At 38.3% G+C, this 20,603-nt stretch overlaps 1 protein-coding gene across 2 annotated transcripts in view; it reads right to left on the minus strand.

Moving 5' to 3' along the window:
- The window catches only part of caln2 (calneuron 2), a 47,059-nt gene that overhangs the window by 5,777 nt on the left and 20,679 nt on the right, over positions 1-20,603 (minus strand). For both annotated transcript variants that reach the window (XM_082140539.1, XM_082140538.1), the window contains exons 4-5: positions 19,595-19,707; positions 92-248 (exon numbers count right to left, since the gene is read on the minus strand). In XM_082140539.1, the coding sequence (XP_081996665.1) occupies positions 92-248; positions 19,595-19,707 (270 nt within the window). The remainder of the gene's footprint in view (positions 1-91; positions 249-19,594; positions 19,708-20,603) is intronic.

Below are 20,603 nucleotides of genomic sequence, written 5' to 3' on the forward strand. Positions count from 1 at the left end.
CCTCATTGAAGCTTCGCTAAATTTCCAGTGTCTGTGAACAACTGTTGCATGATCCGTCAATTCATATGAAATTGTTCTCTTTGCTATTTACCTCCCTGATATTCGGCCTGGCAGTTTCCTGAGTTCTCCTTCAAGCTCTCTTCCTCTGTGACGATAATATTCTCGATATCCTTCATGGTGAGATGGTCTCTGAAGGCGTGGAACAGGACGTGTTTGAGCTCCTCCAAGGACATCTGTTGCATGTCAAACTGCAGGGTGGAAACACAAGATGCCTGTCGTCAAATCTCAGCACGTCTGGGTTGTCAATGGTTCTCTGTGGGGCAGTGCTCAAATCCTAGACTGATTTTTTATTGAGAATTTCCCTCGACAGAACGTTTAGAGAAGTGAAGCTAGTAGGAAGAGAGGAAAATGAGATGAGCTGTTCACTATCCAGTGACTATACGCTAATCAATTTACTTGCTCAATCAATCTTGTCCTTGCTCTATCTGATACACATTGAAAAGAAGCACAGCACACATAAAAATTGATCTGGACAATCTTTCTGCACAAACTGAGACGTGAATCAACATTGATGTTGAAGTGTGTAATAGTTCTCAACATCTTTACTCATTCAACCAAAAAAAAAAAAACCTCAATAGAAACATACTTCAGCTAAGAAATGTTGTTTCAGACATCCAATTAGCGCAGCAGCTCTGTCCTCATTGAACTGCAATGCTCGTAGTGACAGCATTAAACTTGACCTCAAGCTGAATAAAAAGAAAAGAAGAAAAAGAAGAGGCAAATTTGGGCTGGTTCAATAATTCAGAATCACTGAGAGACAGATTTGAACTTTTCCAATTTCCCAGCAAACTCCGTGTCAAGGGTTTTCTCAGAGACCTTGAATGAGCTTTGGTGGTGGGGGTGTTATCCTGTCTTGGCAGAGTCAATAAATTATTGAACTGTATGAGAAAATATGTCTTACATCTCTGAGAGTGCCCTTTTCCATGATTCCATCCACTCAAACACTTTTTTCTGGACTCTTGAAATTGTAGTAGGGCGTTCCAAAGTGTTTTCATTGATGCTGCTCAAGCATATAAAATGTGCATCACGTAAATGCAGTGATTACATAACCGCTTATAATTAACTAAACAAACCAAAAAAGATGGTCAAAACTTATGCACATTACTTACTACGGTTTCACTTTATTTTGATAGTCCACTTCATTCTACTAACTTTAAGTAACTTTTTTTCAACAACATGTCAATTTATTCTCATTAGAGTATTACTGGACTGTTAGGTTAGGGTTAGTAGAATAAGTAGACGTACCTGCAAAGTTACTTATAATCAGTAGAATATCTGTTGGGGGACCATCAAAATATAGTGTTTGCAGAGATTAAGAAGACAGTCTACTTATACTCTAATGATGGTAATTGACAAGCAGTTTAAAAGTTACTTACTTAGTGTAATTACTAACCGTTACTACTTCAACAGTGGTCCATGAGGGGCTGCTGCTTTATTTTAGTTTTTTGTCATTAAAGTTACGTTGGTCATTTTCCGGGTTAAGCCTCCTTCTTCCCTAAGCCTTTAAACCTTGTTACATACTATAATATAATGAAATTATATTTATATTATTTTCATCAGAATACACAGCAACCTTTGAATTGACATTCAAGAAGCTTTTCGCCCTCAGATGGTGTGGTTATGGCACCAGTAATAACTGGACCATGCTAACAAGCCAAACCTTGACCCCTTGGAAACACACATGGTTTTTTGTGTCCTTTAGAAGCTCCTGGGGATTCAGATGCAGGTTGTCACTGAGGCCTGTCAGAGGATGTCACTTAAACAAAGCCATGCGTAAAGCCTCAATGAGACATTATCAGCTGGGATTGTCTCTTCAGAGGATCAAGATGACAGCACTGAGCGTGTATCTCTGTCATTCAGCTATTCACACCCACCCAGACATATACTCTCATGGGATCCCTTCTACTCCAAATTCAGTTATTTTCCAGCACTGTCTGTTCTCTCACTCTGAAAGAAAACTATGAAAGAGACCTATTGATGTCTTGATGACATATAACATTCCTTGTATTAGACTATTTTTCTCTTATTCTCTGAGAGTAAGCTACCCCACTTTCTACTACCTATAAGCAGCCAGGCCAAAAAATATGGTGCAATAAAACAAGGGATTGAATCCTTGTTGTGCTAACAAGGGATGTTGATGTAGTACCTCAAGGATCAGTTCTAATGTTCTAGCCCTTCACATGACCAAAACCTGGTCCTGCATGGCATTAATTAAGGCAATTTACTCTAAGTTGTTTCATAGGTGTTGAAGCTCTCTATAAACACAATTGCACTTACTTAATGTCTGCTTGAAAACAAATTTTAACTAGATGTACCGCATGGCGGTACAAAATATGACCGCCGCTCAGGCCTGCACTGGCTTTCCACAAAAATAAATGACATGGAGCAATTTGGCTATATTGCGTGTTTATGTATATACCTAAAAAAAGTAGTAGTATGTGCATGTCTGTCTGTGTGTGTGTTTGTGTATGTGTGTGTCTGTGTCTGTGTGTGTCTGTGCGTGTATGTATGCGTGCGTACATGTGTGTGCGCGTGTGTGTTTGTGTGTGTGTGTCTGTGCATGTGGATTTGTATGTGTGTGTATGGGTGTCTGTCTGTGCGTGTGGATGTCAGTGTGTGTGCATGCTTGCGTTTGTTTGTATTCCTGCATGTGTGTGTGTGACAGTATCATCCTCAACCAGCAACCCTTCGCTCAACACCACCATCTACAGGCCGATGAGTGTACAGTCACTAAATGTGCACATAAATGAATTTATTTTATACCCCCCCATAAATGAAATTCTCCGAAACTTAGCATACCCCCAGAGGATGTCAAGTTAATCATACACATGAAATATGGTGCAGTTCTGAACATCTCAACTGAAGATAGGGGCGATTAAAGCAGAATAATATTGCATTTTCATTTTTTATGGGAGGGGCGCAAATCCCCGGGGACCAAACGAAATTTTTCCGTAAAAGTCTAGTGGGGCTACATGCCCACCAAATTTCATGTTCCCCGGTGTTTCGGTGTCCCTGGTATCGTTGACGAAAAATTCAGTAGATGAAAAAAAAAAAAAAAACTTTGACAATCCCTATATGACCGCTTTCACTAGCTACGCTAGCGGCGGTCATAATTATGGCAACATAGCAGACTTTAATGAGACGATTCAAAAAGAACATTGTTAGAGTCTATTACTAGGCACCACACAGACGCATCCATGAGCTGTGGGGTCAGGGAAGACTATTACTACTACTTCTACTAATAATAATAATAATAATAATAATACAAACAGTGATATTGTGAAATATTACTACAATAAATTTGTGTGTATATATATATATATATATATATATATAATTTATTCCTGTGATGACAAAGTTGATTTTTTAAACCAGCCACTACTCCAGCCTTCAGTGTCACATGATCCTTCAGCAATGATTTTAATATGCTGATTTAGGGATCAAGAAACACTTTTTATTATTATTTATTTATCTATTTTGTAATATTAATGTAATATAATATGACCATGCTAAATTAAAGTATTATTTCAATTTTTTTTTACAATCATATATATATACGTTAAACGATAAAGATATAAAATTATATAAATATGAATACTTATGAATATATATATATATATACACACTACTGTTCAAAAGTTTGGGGTCAGTAAGATTTTTAATGTTTTTAAAGTATCTTCTGCTCACCAAGGCTGCATTTATTTGATTAAAAATACAAACAAAAACAGTAATATTGTGAAATATTATTCCAATTTAAAACAGCTGTTTTCTATGTGAATATACAGTAAAGTGTAATTTATTCCTGTGATCAAAGCTGAATTTTCAGCATCATTACTCCAGTCTTCAGTGTCACATGATCCTACAGAAATCCTTCTAATATGATGATTTGATGCTCAAGAAACATTCATTATTATTATCAATGTTGAAAACAGTTGTGTACAAATTTTTCAAAATTCTTTGATGAATAGAAAGTTCAAAAGAACAGCATTTATCTGAAATCTAAAGCTTTTGTAACATTAAACACTACCGTTCAAAAGTTTGGGGTCAGTAAGAATTTAAATTAGATTTTTTGGGGAAAGAAATAAAATAAATCAATACTTTTATTCATCAAGGATGAGTTAAACTGATCAAAAGTTACAGTAAAGACATTTATAATGTTAAAAATGTGTACACAACTGTTTTCAACATTGATAATAATAATGAGTGTTTGTTGAGCATCAAATCATCATATTAGAATGATTTCTGAAGGATCATGTGACACTGACGACTGGAGTAATGATGCTGAAAATTCAGCTTTGATCACAGGAATAAATTACAGTTTAAAATATATTAAAATAGAAAACAGTCATTTTAAATTGTCATAATATTTCACAATATTACTGTTTTTTTTGTTTGTTTTTTTATCAAATAAATGCAGCCTTGGTGAGCAGAAGATACTTCTTTTAAAAACATAAAAAAATCTTACTAACCCCATACTTTTGAACGGTAGTGTATATATATATACATAAGTATTCATATTTGTATAATGTTATATCTTTATCATTTAACGAAATAACAGAAGAGGTATTTCTTCCCAGACTTGCAAAGCTAGCACAGCTCGAACTTAAACACCAGGCTACCATACAGCATGGAAATTAAATTACTTTTAGAAAATTGCACTCTTTCACACAGAAAAAATATTGTCACATGATTTTCTTTTTCTTGCACATTCCGTTTGACTTTATTGATGACATCAATAAAGGAGCGATCTTGTAGGAGGTCTGCAGTGCGTGAGTAAATGCTAATGTTTGTGTGTGTGACTGCTGGCTGTAATCCACGCAGTCTGTTTGATTTGACAGGCATTTGAGAGGCCTCTAATTATTCCAGATTTACACTTACTGTGTTGCTTATTTTTGCAGTGGCGGCAGTGAAAGCCTGTATTGATTCCCATCGTTGACCATCAATCCTGAAGTACCGCTCAGAGAAGGTGATTAACGTTTCAATTACTTGAACGCTCTCATTTACATGGCAGGTACATGATTAATGTGAGAATGAAAATACCTCTGTGAAATGATTTGGGAGAGCTCTCATAAAGAAAGACAGCACAAACAAATTCATAATAATAAACTAATTCAGAGAGGTAAAATGCCCGATAACTATTGCCAAATTGTTGTGAATTTACACATTGATCATCTTGCATACAATTCTTTTATTCATTACATGCCTAAGAAGATTTAAAATGCTGTCTCTGTAGGCAGCTCATTAGGTTTTGCAACACAGCAATTGTATCTCAATATTTCCTTCCCCTCCAAAACCAGACTTGGTGTTAAAAGTGTCTGGTTTATGGCCAGCTCTCATGTCACACGGCTAAGCGGATCTGCACGTTGGGGGAGATGGACTATGGAGAAATCTGTCAGAGGCTGATGTCTTTGGTTGACCCACTGAGCAAAGGATGAGGCGGTAAATGTCGTGTTGAAGGTATCCAGACACATTTGTCACAATGAAATAGGAGCTCTCTTTTTCCTTTTCATTCCTGTCTGCCTGCTCCCCTCTATAACTCACAGCCATATTAATGCTGATATGGAGAGATAAGCTACACTGATGTGAGGAGAGAAGGGTGAAGGACCTTGTAACGACTGAGACAAGTCAGACACAAGTATTTGTTATAGTTTAACAAATGATATTTAGAACTCACTCTGGGATCTGTGGCCCCATCCCCCCAAACAGGGCAAGAAGGTCTTAGTTATCAAGACCACGATCAGATAAGTTGGTTTTATGACTCTTAGCAATGTGAAACTCAAAGAACAGACTCTCCTGCATTAATTTATCGTTGAACTGATTAACATGAAATTAACATGCATCCCAGAACTTTTTGTGAATGATTTACTGTCTTGTGTTGTGTCTTTTAATACTATTATCTTATGATACTATTATCTCTTTGATACTATGTATTTTATTATAGAACCAACGGTCAAGGTATCCTCACCTATACCATGTTTGGTCTCTATAAATTGGTACTTTGAAGATCGAAATGATTGTGTACATGATATGCCGATAGCCGCGCAACATATTAGTATTACAAGAATCTTTCTTAGTTTCTTCATCAGAAACCAATCCAGCTGCCATTGCAAATGAGCACGCTTAGAACAAAGATTCATAAATCAACCACAGAGGAATCTTCCCACTTGGAAATTTCACCCTTCTCATTGGTCAAGCAAACCCGGAGAGGTGGGGCCTTTCTCAGGCTTTATTAGAGACAAATCCACAGTGACCCATCTCTCCTCTTCTCTTCTGGCCTCAACTGCTGCTTCTTCAAGTTGATACTGTGGCCCAAGGGCCCCAGAAGGCCGTGAGCACCGCCTGCCATCCTTTCACGCTCCCAAAGGAGTCAGACTGTCTTTTCTTCAATCCAACCAAGAAGAAAACTATAACCTTACCATCACTCTTGCAACGATCAACTCTTGGCTTCTCGGTACGTTCAGGATGCCGTGCTGTCCAGCGTGGCCTCATCAGGCCCCAGGGCGGCAGGCTTCGACTCACCACAGCCATGTGCTCACTCAGGAGAGAGAGGACTCTCTCAACCACAACAGCATCAAGGACAACCTCAGGAGTTCAATGTCTTCATTCAATGCGGACGAAGTCCATCCCAACTCCCACCGTTTGCTCTGCGTGTGATGCCGGCCCAGAGCCTGCACGCCACAATCTGCACTCCAGCCATGAGAACAGCATCGAAATAACCATGCATGTTCATCATATCTTCTCCATCCAGCAGAGAAGAAAACGATTGCAACTTGTACAGTGACATTTGACACTCACAACGAACAAAATTTTCAACCACTTCAAGAATTGTGTTCACTGCACAGACCATGGAAGTATCAATTTAATGAGGTGCTCTGAAAATGATAAGCTGATGGTTCTTTTCATAGTTAAATGGATCTTTTCCATAGTTCCATTTCCTGCTTCCAGTTCCATTCTATCACTCACCATTTTACCTATGCATGTATGCATGTATGCATGTACAGCGGGGGAAATAAGTATTGAACACGTCATCATTTTTCTCAGTAAATATATTTCCAAAGGTGCTATTGACATGCATTTTTCACCAGATGTTGGTAACAACCCAAGTAAGCCATACATACAAAGAAACAAACAAAAATAAGTTCAGAAATTAAGTTATGTGTAATAATGTGAAATGACACAGGGAAAAAGTATTGAACACATGAAAAAAGGGAGGCGCAAAAAGGCATGGAAAGCCAAGACAACTGCTGAAAACTTACAGTAATTAAAAAGCAATCCAGCCCCCTGTCAGTGGAAATTAATAACAGCTGGCTCAGTCCCAAATGATGGCCTACAAAAAGGTCTCATTGCCAAGGTGTCACACAAGACACATCTCATGATGGGTAAAAGCAAAGAGCGGTCTCAAGACCTTCGCAACCTAATTGTTGCAAAACATAATGATGGCATTGGTTATAGGCGCCATTCTAAGCTTCTGAATGGTCCAGTGAGCACTTTTGGGGCCATAATACAGAAGTGGAAAGACAATAATTTCACCATAAATTTGCCTCGACCAGTGCTCCTCGCAAGATTTCTGATAGAGGAGTGAAAAGAATAATCAGAAGAGTTGTCCAAGAGCCAACACCAAGTTGTATGGTGTTTTTAGGGTAATGTGCACTGCCATTTCTCCTCCAAATATGGTGTGTATTATGGCATCCAAACAGTTAAATTTTGCTCTCATGTGACCACACTATATTCTCCCAGTATTTCACTGGCTTTTCCAAATGTTGTGCCGCAAACTTTAAATGAGCTTCAACATGCTTTTTTTTTTCAGTAATGGAGTCTTGCGTGGTGAGCGTGCATACAGGCCATGGCGGTGGAGTGCATTACTTACTGTTTTCTTTGAGACAACAGTACCTGCTATCTGCAGGTCTTTTTGAAGCTCTCCACAAGTGATCCTTGGCTCTTGGACAACTCTTCTGATTATTCTTTTCACTCCTCTATCAGAAATCTTGCGAGGAGCACTGGTCGAGGCAAATTTATGGTGAAATTATTGTCTTTCCACTTCCGTATTATGGCCCCAAAAGTGCTCACTGGACCATTCAGAAGCTTAGAATGGCGCCTATAACCAATGCCATCATTATGTTTTGCAACAATTAGGTTGCGAAGGTCTTGAGACAGCTCTTTGCTTTTACCCATCATGAGATGCGTCTTGTGTGACACCTTGGCAATGAGACCTTTTTGTAGGCCATCATTTGGGACTGAACCAGCTGTTATTGATTTCCACAGACAGGGGGCTGGATTGCTTTTTAATTACTGTAAGTTTTCAGCAGTTGTCTTGGCTTTCCATGCCTTTTTGCGCCTCCCTTTCTTCATGTGTTCAATACTTTTTCCCTGTGTCATTTCACATTATTACACATAACTTAATTTCTGAACTTATTTTTGTTTGTTTCTTTGTATGTTTGGCTTACTTGGGTTGTTACCAACATCTGGTGAAAATTTCATGTCAATAGCACCTTTGGAAATATATTTACTGAGAAAAATGATGACGTGTTCAATACTTATTTCCCCCGCTGTATGTATGTATGTTTGTTTAGTTTAGTTATGTCTGTGATTTAGTTAATAAAACTTGTGCACAATATGTATTTGGTTCTGATTCTCTGCTTGCAACAAAGTCCATTTTACGATCTTGATCTTGTTACATGCTCTAAGTGCTGTACATGCTAAGAAATAATTATTTTTCGGTGGCCATGAAAGATACGCTTTTCTTAGAATAAATGAATAATCAAAAGAGTTAGTTGGAACTGATTAATTGATTGTAATATTAATTTAGCTACCTCAAGTTAATCCAATTAACTGACCCAAATATTAATAATTAATCATAATTGATAATTATGAGTTATTATTAATATTTTCCCTTTGAGCTAACTTGTTACAACCTTATCAGCTGACAGATGCAGCATCTAAGTGAAATTTGTACTAAATGAGATTTTATTAACAAAGTTCAGGAGGAGCATGTTCAGACAATTAACCAAATTAACAAGTGAGGAGCGCATTCAGTTAACCAACTCAATTAGCAAGATAAAAGGTATATATATATATATATATATATATATATATATATATATATATACATATATATATAATATAATATATAATATATATCACTTCTCCTCACTTCTGACTATTCCTATCCCAACCTGGGAGTACTCTGGGTTCGGGCCAATTCCGAGCTCGGAACCCTCCCATCGGACAGCACACCAAATATGCATAACTTTTATCGGATTATATGTAAATTGTGAACTCGTGAATTAGCCCTGCTTAAGTTATTTGCAATGGTCAAATCAATTTTCATATACTTTTCATATATGGCTTTCATTCTATTAAAAATATATCAAATTAATTATATGCAACGCTGACTGATTAATACAATTTAATACCAAAAATCGCATGCCCTTAATATTAATACTAAAAAAATAAAGAGATGGTGTGGCAGATGAGTAAATTACAAACAATGGGTCTCATTCTCTAAGCATGCGTATGCATAAATTTGTGCGTGACAAACATTTTCACAAACAAATTGTGATACACCAAAAACTTTCATACAACTGAAACCACATGTACGCAAAAAGCGATTTCTCTGTGCTGCCTTATAATTGTGTTAAGAAGTTATATTTGATCTTAATATGACTATTATATTACATTATATTATATTACTATGGACTACAACGAAATACACACAGGAGGAGAAGGGGAGGAGGAGGGATGCCGAAAGAACTGACGCCAGGAAGAAGAGGCTGCTTTTATATCCTGGAATTATTTAGAAAAATAGATGGGCATAGTCCTCCCAGAATTATAATTAATAACCTCACTTCACGAGTTTGTGTGCCCATAATCTTGGCGTATATGGTGAACAGTTTTGGCTTGCTGTCCGCTATTAAGGGGCTTGAAGAGGATATTCTACTCGAGCTCCAATTTGTCCCCCAAAATTCAGAAAGGTATTCTCATCGAAATGCTAATAGCTATTTGAGTGAAATTGGCACATGCAATTGGCTCAGCAGTCTGAGAGGCCCCCCAAAACACTAGGTGAACAAATTAAATTGGAAGGAATACTATTAATGGGAGCCATTACGGGGCACTGCAGTGGTAGTATCTAGCTCTTGCGGGAGTTGTCTGCGGACTGGAGGTTTGCCGCTGAGGTTGTAGAGATTCCCGCCGCTGCATCCACAACATGGAGACTAGGAATTACAGAATGTGAGACTCGCAAATCTCACAGAAGGGGCAGGTGCTTCTAACATGGGAAGAACAGCCCAGCCAAATTGGGCCCCTGAAGATAGCGGAAAAGGAAACCATAAAATAACTCACATGGTATTCCCATTCCCTCCTGACGTGAAGGCCTGAACTATGAGAGTGCGAGGGCCCATCCCCTGCAGGGGGGGAGATTCTGGCATTTGCAGTTGCGAACACTCGGATGGAAGGCTCACACTTTAATCTGTAAGGAAAGCCCCCATGATAAGAAACATGAGAGATCACACTGCAATTTAAGGGGGGAGCCCGTACTGCATCCGAAAGGCTCTCACTGCTTTAGAACGGGAGGGCCCACACTGCGATTTGAACAGGAGAGCCCATTGTATATAATGCAAATCTCACACTGCATTCGAACGGGAGGCCTGTATGGCATCAGGATGGGAGAGCTCACACTACGATTTAGGGCAAATTTGGGTTAATATGAGGCGACAACTATGTCTTTGGACGGCGTATAAGTAGCTTAAAGAGAGGCATGGGTTAGATGGGCTTGTTTGAGGCCAGTCAAAAATAGCCAGAAAGTAGCCCAGTGATATCCCAAATTTGAAAACTCAAATTTCAAGACTGTGGACTTGGCAAACCTGTTGATGAGGGCGAGAATCACAATTGGGGCAGCTTGCAACCACAGTAGACTGCCGGTTGGGATGAGTGGTGGATGAGGAAACAGTGGTCGCGGATAAAGGCTAAGGCTGTGGAGGGTTGAAGGTGAGACGTCCTGGTTCATGTGATGATTTGCTTCTGAGATTCAGTTTGGGAAAGGACGAGTTTGTTTCGTCGGAGGAAAAAGGCTACATTTCCTGAAAGTCGGACAGGATACCGGATTGGGGCGGGCCAAATGCCAAAAGAACTGATGGCAGGAAGGCTGGATCCCAAATGGCACACTTCATGTGGACCTGCGGTCTCGTGGCCTTAAATTGCGCGTGCTCGCCAAGTGTACGAGACTGTAGGGTGTCCTGCCATTTTAGCGCTCGGAAGTGTGCTTGCGAGCGCCGCCTTTGTGCCCTCAATGTGGACTTCGGCGAAGCCCGCACTTTCGCACCCTCCACACAAGTTACCTACCTAGGAATTATTGTGAACGCCCAATCGGATAAATGAGGGGAGGAGTTTCATGGCTGTTTGACTTTCGGTGGCATGATGTCATCAAGCCTGTCCCAAAATACACTCTCACATGGACTCGAGGCCTGCACCCCTTAGGTCTGCACTTCCTGACGTCACCAAGTGTGAACTCAAAGGAGGTCCATAAGGCCGGAGTGTGCCATTTGGGATCCAGTCGAAGAAGTAAGAAGCTGCTTTTATATCCTGGTATTAATTAGAAAATTAGATGGGTGTACTCCCCCCGAAATTATGTTTAATAACTTCTGCTTGTACTTCAGCGCAAATTGCTCAATCTGGAATATAGATAAAATGTGTTAATTAAAAAAAAAAAACTAACTGTATTAAACTAACATGTTAAATTGATAGGTCTATTTATTTTATCTGCTGTTTTTATCTGGGTATTTTTTTCAATGGCCCCTCAAAGCCACAGATGTATCCAAGTAAGCTGATCCTTAATCAAGACAAGATGATTCAGAATATCTCAAACAGTCTGCCAATCGATACTATATCACTCCGTCAAGACATCATCGGGGACCGTCTGTGGTGTCTTATCAGAGACTCCAACATCTTATTACTGTGTGCCAAAAAAGCACTGAAAAATTGTTTGAGGAACTGAAGTGATATGCCTCTACTATATCTTGATGTGTCCCTTGAACTACTAGTACATACACGAACACACACATATACGGTCTTGAAATAATTTCCGAGGCACTAACAGTCTGTAATTCAGCTGCCAGTTCTGCAACTGTCTCTTTGGGAAGTGTGAACTGAACAGATGGCATTTGGGCGTGAATAGTGTGTTTGGGAGCAGGGTGATTGTAACAGAGGGTCTGGGGTTCATCAGCCATCCATTACTTCACATGAACTCATTTTCATTCAGCTCCACAAACCTTGGGCGAATATTATCTCTACTTACTCTATTAGCAGCTAATAGTAGATTAACTACTTACACCATGACCTGGCTAAATATTGGTTTAAATGTCACTGCTCAGAGTCTAGTATGATCATAACACACACATATACATTTAGATTTACATGTATGCATACAGTACTCATCAGTCATAAACCAAAAACACTCGCACAGTCAAAACCAACAAGGGTGACGAGCGGATTACAAGGTCTAAGACATAACTAATGCAGTGTCTCTGTCACAGTCTCCACATGTGACATTTGACATAGTTAGGACCCATCTGCTCGTGGGCCTGATTGTTATCGCATCATGTTAATGACTGCCAGTGTGAACGAAGCAATGCATCTGTCCTACTTTCATCCTCTTCCCATTAGCTGAAGTGTCCTAGAGGATGGACGGCAATCAACAGGATAATTGCAGACCAGCAGCAGAGAGTTACAAGCAGAAAACAGGTGCCAATAACCAATGTACATTCACATTTCTCTTCTCAAAGAGTTGTGTCTTAACATACAGCCATATGCAGTGATACAATAATCAGAACTTTGTGATTTATGGCAACCCGAAGCAATCATGGGCATGTCCAGCAATGCAACAAAGTTGAGAAAAGTTTCACTTTATGCAAATGAGCAGCGACTACCAATGGGACTGAAGAAATGGAAGCACATGTGTGAGTTGCTGTTGTTAAGTGAATGCAAGATGGAGAAGATAACACTGCCATGAGCGATTTCTGTCCACATGCAGCTATATAATAGGAAAATTATGCTTGTAAAACTGTGTCAGAAATTGTCTGCATTCTGAGTGATCCACGCATTGACAGTCATTCATCTTGTTCATGAAATGATATATTATGCCCTGCTGCACTTTATATTCAAATGCTTTCCCCTCCAGAATGTTCATTTTTAGCCACAAAAAAGCAGATTCCTTGTTGAATTAAAATTTTGTATTTTACCAGCAAAGCATTTCTTCTGTAATCAGATTTTGAAAAGCTATGACCAGTTGTGCAGATTCATCCAGCTTTAGAAACAACACCCACTATGACTACAAATAATCACTATAGCAAACTATAGCAATACTACATGTGTGTGTGTCTGTCTATCTATCTATATATCTATCTATCTATAAAACAATATAGTTTATAAAATATACACTTACCAGTCACTTTATTAGGTACACTTTGCTAGTACCAGGTTGGACCCCCTTTTGCCTTTAGAACTGCCTTAATTATTTGTGGCATAGATTCAACAAGGAGCTGGAAAAATTCCTCAGATATTGTGGTCCATATTACCATGATAGCATCATGCAGTTGCTGCAGATTTGTTGGCTGCACATCCATAATGTGAATCTCCCATTCCACCACATCCCAAAGGTGCTCTATTGGATTGAGATCTGGTGACTGTGGAGGCCATTTGAGGATAGTGAAGTCATTACCATGCTTAAGAAACCAGTTTCAGGTGATTTGAGCTTTTTCCTGCTGAATGTATTCATCAGAAGATGGGTACACTGTGATCATAAAGGGAAGGATATGGTCAGCAACAGTACTCGGGTAGACTGTTTAAACGATGCTCAATTGGTACTAAGGGGCCCCAATGTGTGCCAAGAAAATATCCCCCACACCATTAAACCACCAGCCTGAACCGTTGATAGATGGGAGGATTGATCCATGCTTTCATGTTTTTTTATGCCAAGTTCTGAACCTACCATATTAATGCTGCAGTAGAAATAGAGATTCATCAGACCAGGCAATGTTTTTCCAGTCTTCTATTGTCAAATTTTAGTGAGCCTGTATGAATTGTAGCCTCAGCTCCTTAGCTTACAGGAGTTCTGGTGGTGTTCTGCTGCTGTAGCCCCTCTGCTTCAAGGTTCGACGTGTTGTGTGTTCAGAGATGCTCTTCAGCAGAACTCGGTTGTAACGAGTGATTATATGACTTACTGTTGCCTTTCTATCAGCTGGAACCAGTCTGGCCATTCTCTGACCTCTGGCATCAACAAGGCATTTTCGCCCACAGAACTGCTGCTCACTGGCTGTTTTCTCTTTTTCAGACCATTCTCTGTAAACCCTATAGATGGTTGTGTGTGTGAAAATCCCATGTCACGTTCAAAAGGTGCATTCAGTTAATTCGTAATTACCGTAAATATGAGATTTCAACTTGTTAAAAGTGTTCACGTCCTAGTAGAGCTCATAATTAAAACTTGTAAGCTGACAGCTGTACCACCTGACCACTGAAGATTCATTTAGGTGTTGATAGTGTTGCCATAAAAATGCATAATTCCCAGTCCGAGCTTGTAAACAGCTCAGAGTATATCACGTGAGCTGAAAAAGTCGAAAAACCCCCAAAAAGTCGCAGCATGAGTCAGATTTCACCTCACTTCGCCCATTTCGCCTCACTCTTGACGGACAACATGGCGGCGAAAAATTTGGTTTCAAAGCGAAATGTAAAAGTGCCTATTTAAGCGAGTTTTATCATTGTAATGTTTTGTTGTGTTTTTCATTAAGAATAATAATGAACCCACCATTTAAGCAACTGCCGCCCCTGAATTGGCGCTAATTCAAAAGCGAAAGTAAAATGCACACGGGCATTCACAATGGTGCGTGTCCACTGGCACGAAGCGAGTGCGAGTTCGTGCTCAACTTCCATAGGAATTTAATGAAAAACGCACCGCTATGAATGCTTGTGCGGCCGTGCGCATTTTACGTTCACTTTTGAATTAGCGATTTAAAAGCCAGGTGCAAAAAAGGGAAAAAAGAGAATTATAATGTTACAAAGAATTCTATTTAAAAAAAAAATGCTGTTCTTTTGACATTTCTATTCCTTAAAAATGGTTTGTTTCTTAAGCAGCAAACAGCATTTTAGAATCATTTTGCAAGGATCATGTGACACTGAACCATGGAGTAATGATGCTGAAAATTCAGCTTTGCCATCACAGGAATAAATTACATTTTAAAATATATTAAAATATAAAACAATCATTTTGATTTCTAATAAAACTGTTTTACTGTATTTTTTTTTATCAATAAATGCAGTTTTGGTCAGCATAAGAGACTTTCTTCAAAATCATTTAAAAAAATCATATACAGCGCATCCGGAAAGTATTTACAGCGCTTCAAGTACTTTCCGGATGCACTGTATCTATAAATTGTTGGTTACAGCTAATGTGTGTCGTTAACAGCTTGCAGTATTTTAAATTCACTGCCTATAGTGGTAATCTCCCTTGTACACTTGTCAGCACATATGGCTCTAAAAAGTGAATATTTGTGCTTCCAGTCCTGCTGCCTTGTCTAAATGCCTCTACAGAGGGTTTTAGTTTACTATCAGACAACTCTGGCTCGATAGCATTAATGCCGCTGGCTATACAAGCAGACAATAGTAGAGTGGTGACATTCATCTGGGCTGGACATGGAGGAGGACAGAGCCGGGCTGATTTACGGCTTAATTGAGTTGTCAGCTGTGGCGAGTTGGAAAAAAAAGACACACTTCCTAACGCTGGTGACTGTTGGGGATACTCCCGAAAGCTCCTTTAATTTTCATTTTTCATATTTCTCGTAGTTTCTCTCTTTCTCGATCTCTTTCCGTTCTGTCACTGTTTATACACCCACTCTTTCAACTTTCTGTCATCCTATCTGTCTAAAAAATATCTCTCAGATTTCAGAACAGAACAGAGACAGGAGTATTGTCCATTACTCACATGAATACTACACAGAGGGCAAAATAACACTGGCTGATTCTAAACAAACCAATTAATCCATGAAGACACCATTCTTTTTTAGGACATTATAGCCCAATACATGTTTACATATTGTTTGAAAACTATTTGACCAGCTCAAAGTCTAGGGAGAAAAGACCATGAATAATAATTAGCTTGGTCTGAAATTACCTAATTCATATTCATCATGAGCCATAGAAGTTCCATGATTTTTGGGCATTACATACAACATCAAGTAAGTTTTACATTTGCTCTGATATTTTTATCTTCTGCTCAGATAATTTTGTTATCAGATATTAATGAATCGAGATGTCAAAACTGAATTATACAAGATACAAATGGAAACCATATGTGACTGGAAATGTGATTTGCGTGACACTTACTCATTCGGTTTAGTAAATCACAATTGAACAAAAACAATTAAACAATTAATTTGCCACTAAAGCAAATTAATTAATTAATAAAAGAATAGTAATATTGTGAAAAACGATTACAATATTTATGTTTTTATTGTATTTTTTTATCAAATAAATGCAGCCTTGATGTGCATAAGAGATTTCTTTCAAAAACATTAAAAGAATAGGCTATTACTATCCTCAAACTTTTGAATGGTAGTGTATATAGAAAAGACACCTATACATGTTTAAATTCTATAGATTATAGATTCTATGTATTAAAATGTGCTTGTAATGTAATGCAAGACAATAGAGGTAAACTACATAATTTAAAGCAGCTGATGTTGATGCAGGCGCCAAACACTGACCAGCGTCCATGCAGTAGGGTTGTTTGGAAATAATAGTAAAACAATAGACAAATATACTTGTGAATTATACATCACAGACGGCTATGCGTTGCTAGTGAGACTAGTTAATGCTGACTGTGTTTGTCTCAAATAATTTCCACTGTCAAAATTGGGCTGTTGGCAGCAACTCTACAAACACTCCTCAGGTTTGTACTCCTCGGGGTGGGGAAAACAAATGCCAATGTGTTCCTAATAATCCATGATTGCCTGTAGTTCTTGTCTCTGACGTCCCCATTGACAATCTTGTTAAGAAATTTTTTAAACGCCCCCTTTGTACTTCTTTATACTTGTTTGTTATTATTATTACTACAATTAGTAGACATAATTATTCATTTTGTAGTAATTTTTTATATATTTTAAATACATTTTATATATAAAAAAAAAGTAATTGTAATGGGTAGCTGTAGGAAAGCACATTATGACGAAGGAGATATCAGCAAAACATGCTAATGATTAAGTCTAAAAACTTAAGATCACTAAAAAATAGAATCACACAACCACTTCCACATAAACGACAATCATACTGAACAGAACTAAACATAACCCTGACATTAATTAAATGATTTGATATACACTACCGTTCAAAAGTTTGAGGACAGTAACATTTTAAAAATGATTTTGTAAGAAGTCACTTATGTACACCAAGGCTGACTTTATTTGATAAAAATACAGTAAAAACTGTACTGTACTGTAACGGGTTTCCATTTGTAAATATTTCAAAGTGTAATTTATTCCTGTGATGGCAAAGCTGAATTTTTTCAGCATCATTACTCTTCATTACAGTCTTCAGTGTCACATGATTCTTCAAGGGTTAGTTCACCCAAAAATTACTCACCCTCATGTCAATTCAAACCCATAAGACATTCGTTCATCTTTGGAACACAAATTAAGATATTTTTTGTTGAAATCCGAGAGGTTTCTGACCCCCCATAGGCAGCAAAGTTATTACCACTTTCAAGTTCCAGAAAGGTAGTAAAGACATCGTTAAAATAGTCCAAGTGACTACAGTGGTTCAACCTTAATGTTATGAAGCAATGAGAATACTTTTTACTTTTTAAAATAATGACTTTATTAAACAATTTCTTCACTTCCGTGTCAGTCTCTGATGCTGTTCACATGAGCACCACAACACATGCATGTGATGCTGACACAGGAGCCGGCCAATGCTGAGCCGTCGTTCTGATGTAGAACTCAGAAGCGCTACACTAGCCCTGTTTCAATCACCCAGTTTTTATGTGCATTTTAAAATATCGCATCAGAAACGAGGGATGGAAACGGCAAATTATTTTTAAAAAATCTCTTAATTCGCAAAAAAGTTTACATGCTCGCTTGATGTGGTGCAAAAAATAGTTAATGCGAATAATGGGAGATGGAAACGCATTTGCCGAATAAATTCTGACGTGTGTCAGAATCCACCAGACTGATCGGCTGCTTCCTCATGATGGGAATTCCGGCTCTTTTTAGGGAACCGGATCATTTAGCTCAGCTCAGTAATAAGAGGTAAAAAACGTATAGGCTAATGTAAAGCCATAAAACACTATTACAGATGTATTGAACATTTTATTTAAATTGAACTATCCAAAATAAAACCACTCCAAGCAAATCACACTTAAACTGCAGAACACATATTTAAGGTTGTTAAAGGTTGTTAGTCCCTGCTCAATATGAGAGTTTTACTTTACAAAGTAAAGTTAGAAAGCCCTCAGTCTTAATTTGTGTTCTGGAGATGAAAGAAGGTCTTGCGGGTTTGGAACGACATGAGGGTGAGTAATTAATGACAGAAATTTCATTTTTGGGTGAACTAACCCTTTCAGAAATCATTCTAATATGTTGATTTATTTATCAAGAAACATTTCTTATTATTATCAAAGTTGTTCTGCATAATATTTCTTGGAAACCATGATAAATAACTTTAATCATTCTTTGGTGAATAGAAAGTTTAAAGTAACAGACTTTATTAGATTTTTTTTTAACAATGCAAAAGGCTTGCATCTTGCAGACTTGCATGATCTCAATAAGAGCTGCTGTCAAAACACAATATTTCCCAGGAGGTTTTGTCATTGTGCCATTATTAGACTTGTATTGGCCTCATAATAACATCAGAGAGGGAGAGGGTGTTTGGTATGCTGGTGTGATGACATGGATTATCGTTGCAGTTATGAGTCACTGTATCCCACTAAAGGTGTGTTGAGATGAGCATTTAAATCACCTTCTAGACAACCAGTGTCTGTGACCTTGCTGTTACTCACTCCTACACACCGCTCAGATTCCTCTGTGAGGGAAAGACGCTACACATAAACATGCAAATATAAACTCAACACTGCTCCTTAAAGACAGGAAGTCAGCTATTTTGTAGGTCTAAATTCTTATTTAATAAAAGCAGAGATGAAGACCTAAAGAGAGAGAAAGTAAAAAAAGGATGCCCAAATGCCTGTGATGACTAATTCAGATCTATACTTCCCTTTTAAGTGGCAAATCTTTCAATTAATATGCCTTCCTCGACGCTCACAGAAATCTCTTGGAAGTGAAACTGGGATTTCCTCACTATATATGAAATGGACAGATCTGCCTGCTCACTTTGAAGCCCGCAATCTGGGAAGAATCACATTTACCAGTCGTCACGGGACGGAGGAAGCAATCGAAGAGGGAAGAGCGTGACCGGTAATCTTATCCATATGCTCAGAACACAAATGCACGTGCAAACAATGAAGAGAACACTGAAATATAGGAAGAAATGTTTTCCATACCTGCCAGAATATGCTGTCTATAGTGCTGCCTAAGAAGCCTTCTCTGGTTTCAGAAGAAACGAGTTTAGGTCCCAATATTGTCATAAATTCATCAAAGTCCACCTGTCCATCACCTGCATCAAGAAGAGAACATTCGGATTAGAATTAGAGATAATAAAAAAAAAAGAACCTCAACAAGTTTAAGTAAAACAAAGGGATCGTACATATCTGTACCATGATGCTTATCAGTTGAAATGAGATTCGTCCATATTGAAAAAATATCTTCAGATGCAGGATATTCAATTGTGCATTATCATTCCCTTTATTTTTACAACTGTATTGCTTTTGCTGTCATCTTGCGCTCACTTAAAGGTCATCTTTAAAACACTAATAATTTAATAACACTGCTTTAAATGTCATCTTTATTATCAGATCTTAGAATGAATATCCATTTTCCATACTGTACATTATAATGTTGTGATGCCTAAATTCATTTTAGAATTTAAAATGACTGATTTTAGTTTTAGCATTATAGGTTTATCTGTATATAGATACATTGCTAGATCACTGAAGCAGTTTTTAATGCAACACAAACAGAAACCGTAACATTGTGTCCTAACCAGATGCAACACTATAAAGCAACAAGTTATAAAATATCTCACATCCATTCTGAGTTTTCGTCCTAACCAGTCTTCTAGTCTGGCGGCAGTGGCCAGTCTGGCGGCAGTGGCTCAGTGGTTCATGTAGATTGTCTATAAACCGGAAGGTTGGTGGTTCAATCCCCGGTTCCACCTGACCAAGTGTCGAGGTGTCCTTGAGCAAGACACCTAACCCCAGCTGCTCCCGACGAGCTGGATCGCCTTGCATGGCTGACACCGCCGTCGGTGTATGAATGAGTGAGTGAATGGGTGAATGTGAGGCAATATTGTAAAGCGCTTTGGTGGCCTTTGGGTCTGTGAAAGCGCTATATAAATGCAGTCCATTTACCATTTTTACCATTTCTAGTCTTCTGACTAGTTGAAATTGCGTC

This window comes from Leuciscus leuciscus, assembly GCF_965113295.1.
Source record: "Leuciscus leuciscus genome assembly, chromosome: 16".
In the NCBI taxonomy this organism is placed as follows: domain Eukaryota; kingdom Metazoa; phylum Chordata; class Actinopteri; order Cypriniformes; family Leuciscidae; genus Leuciscus; species Leuciscus leuciscus.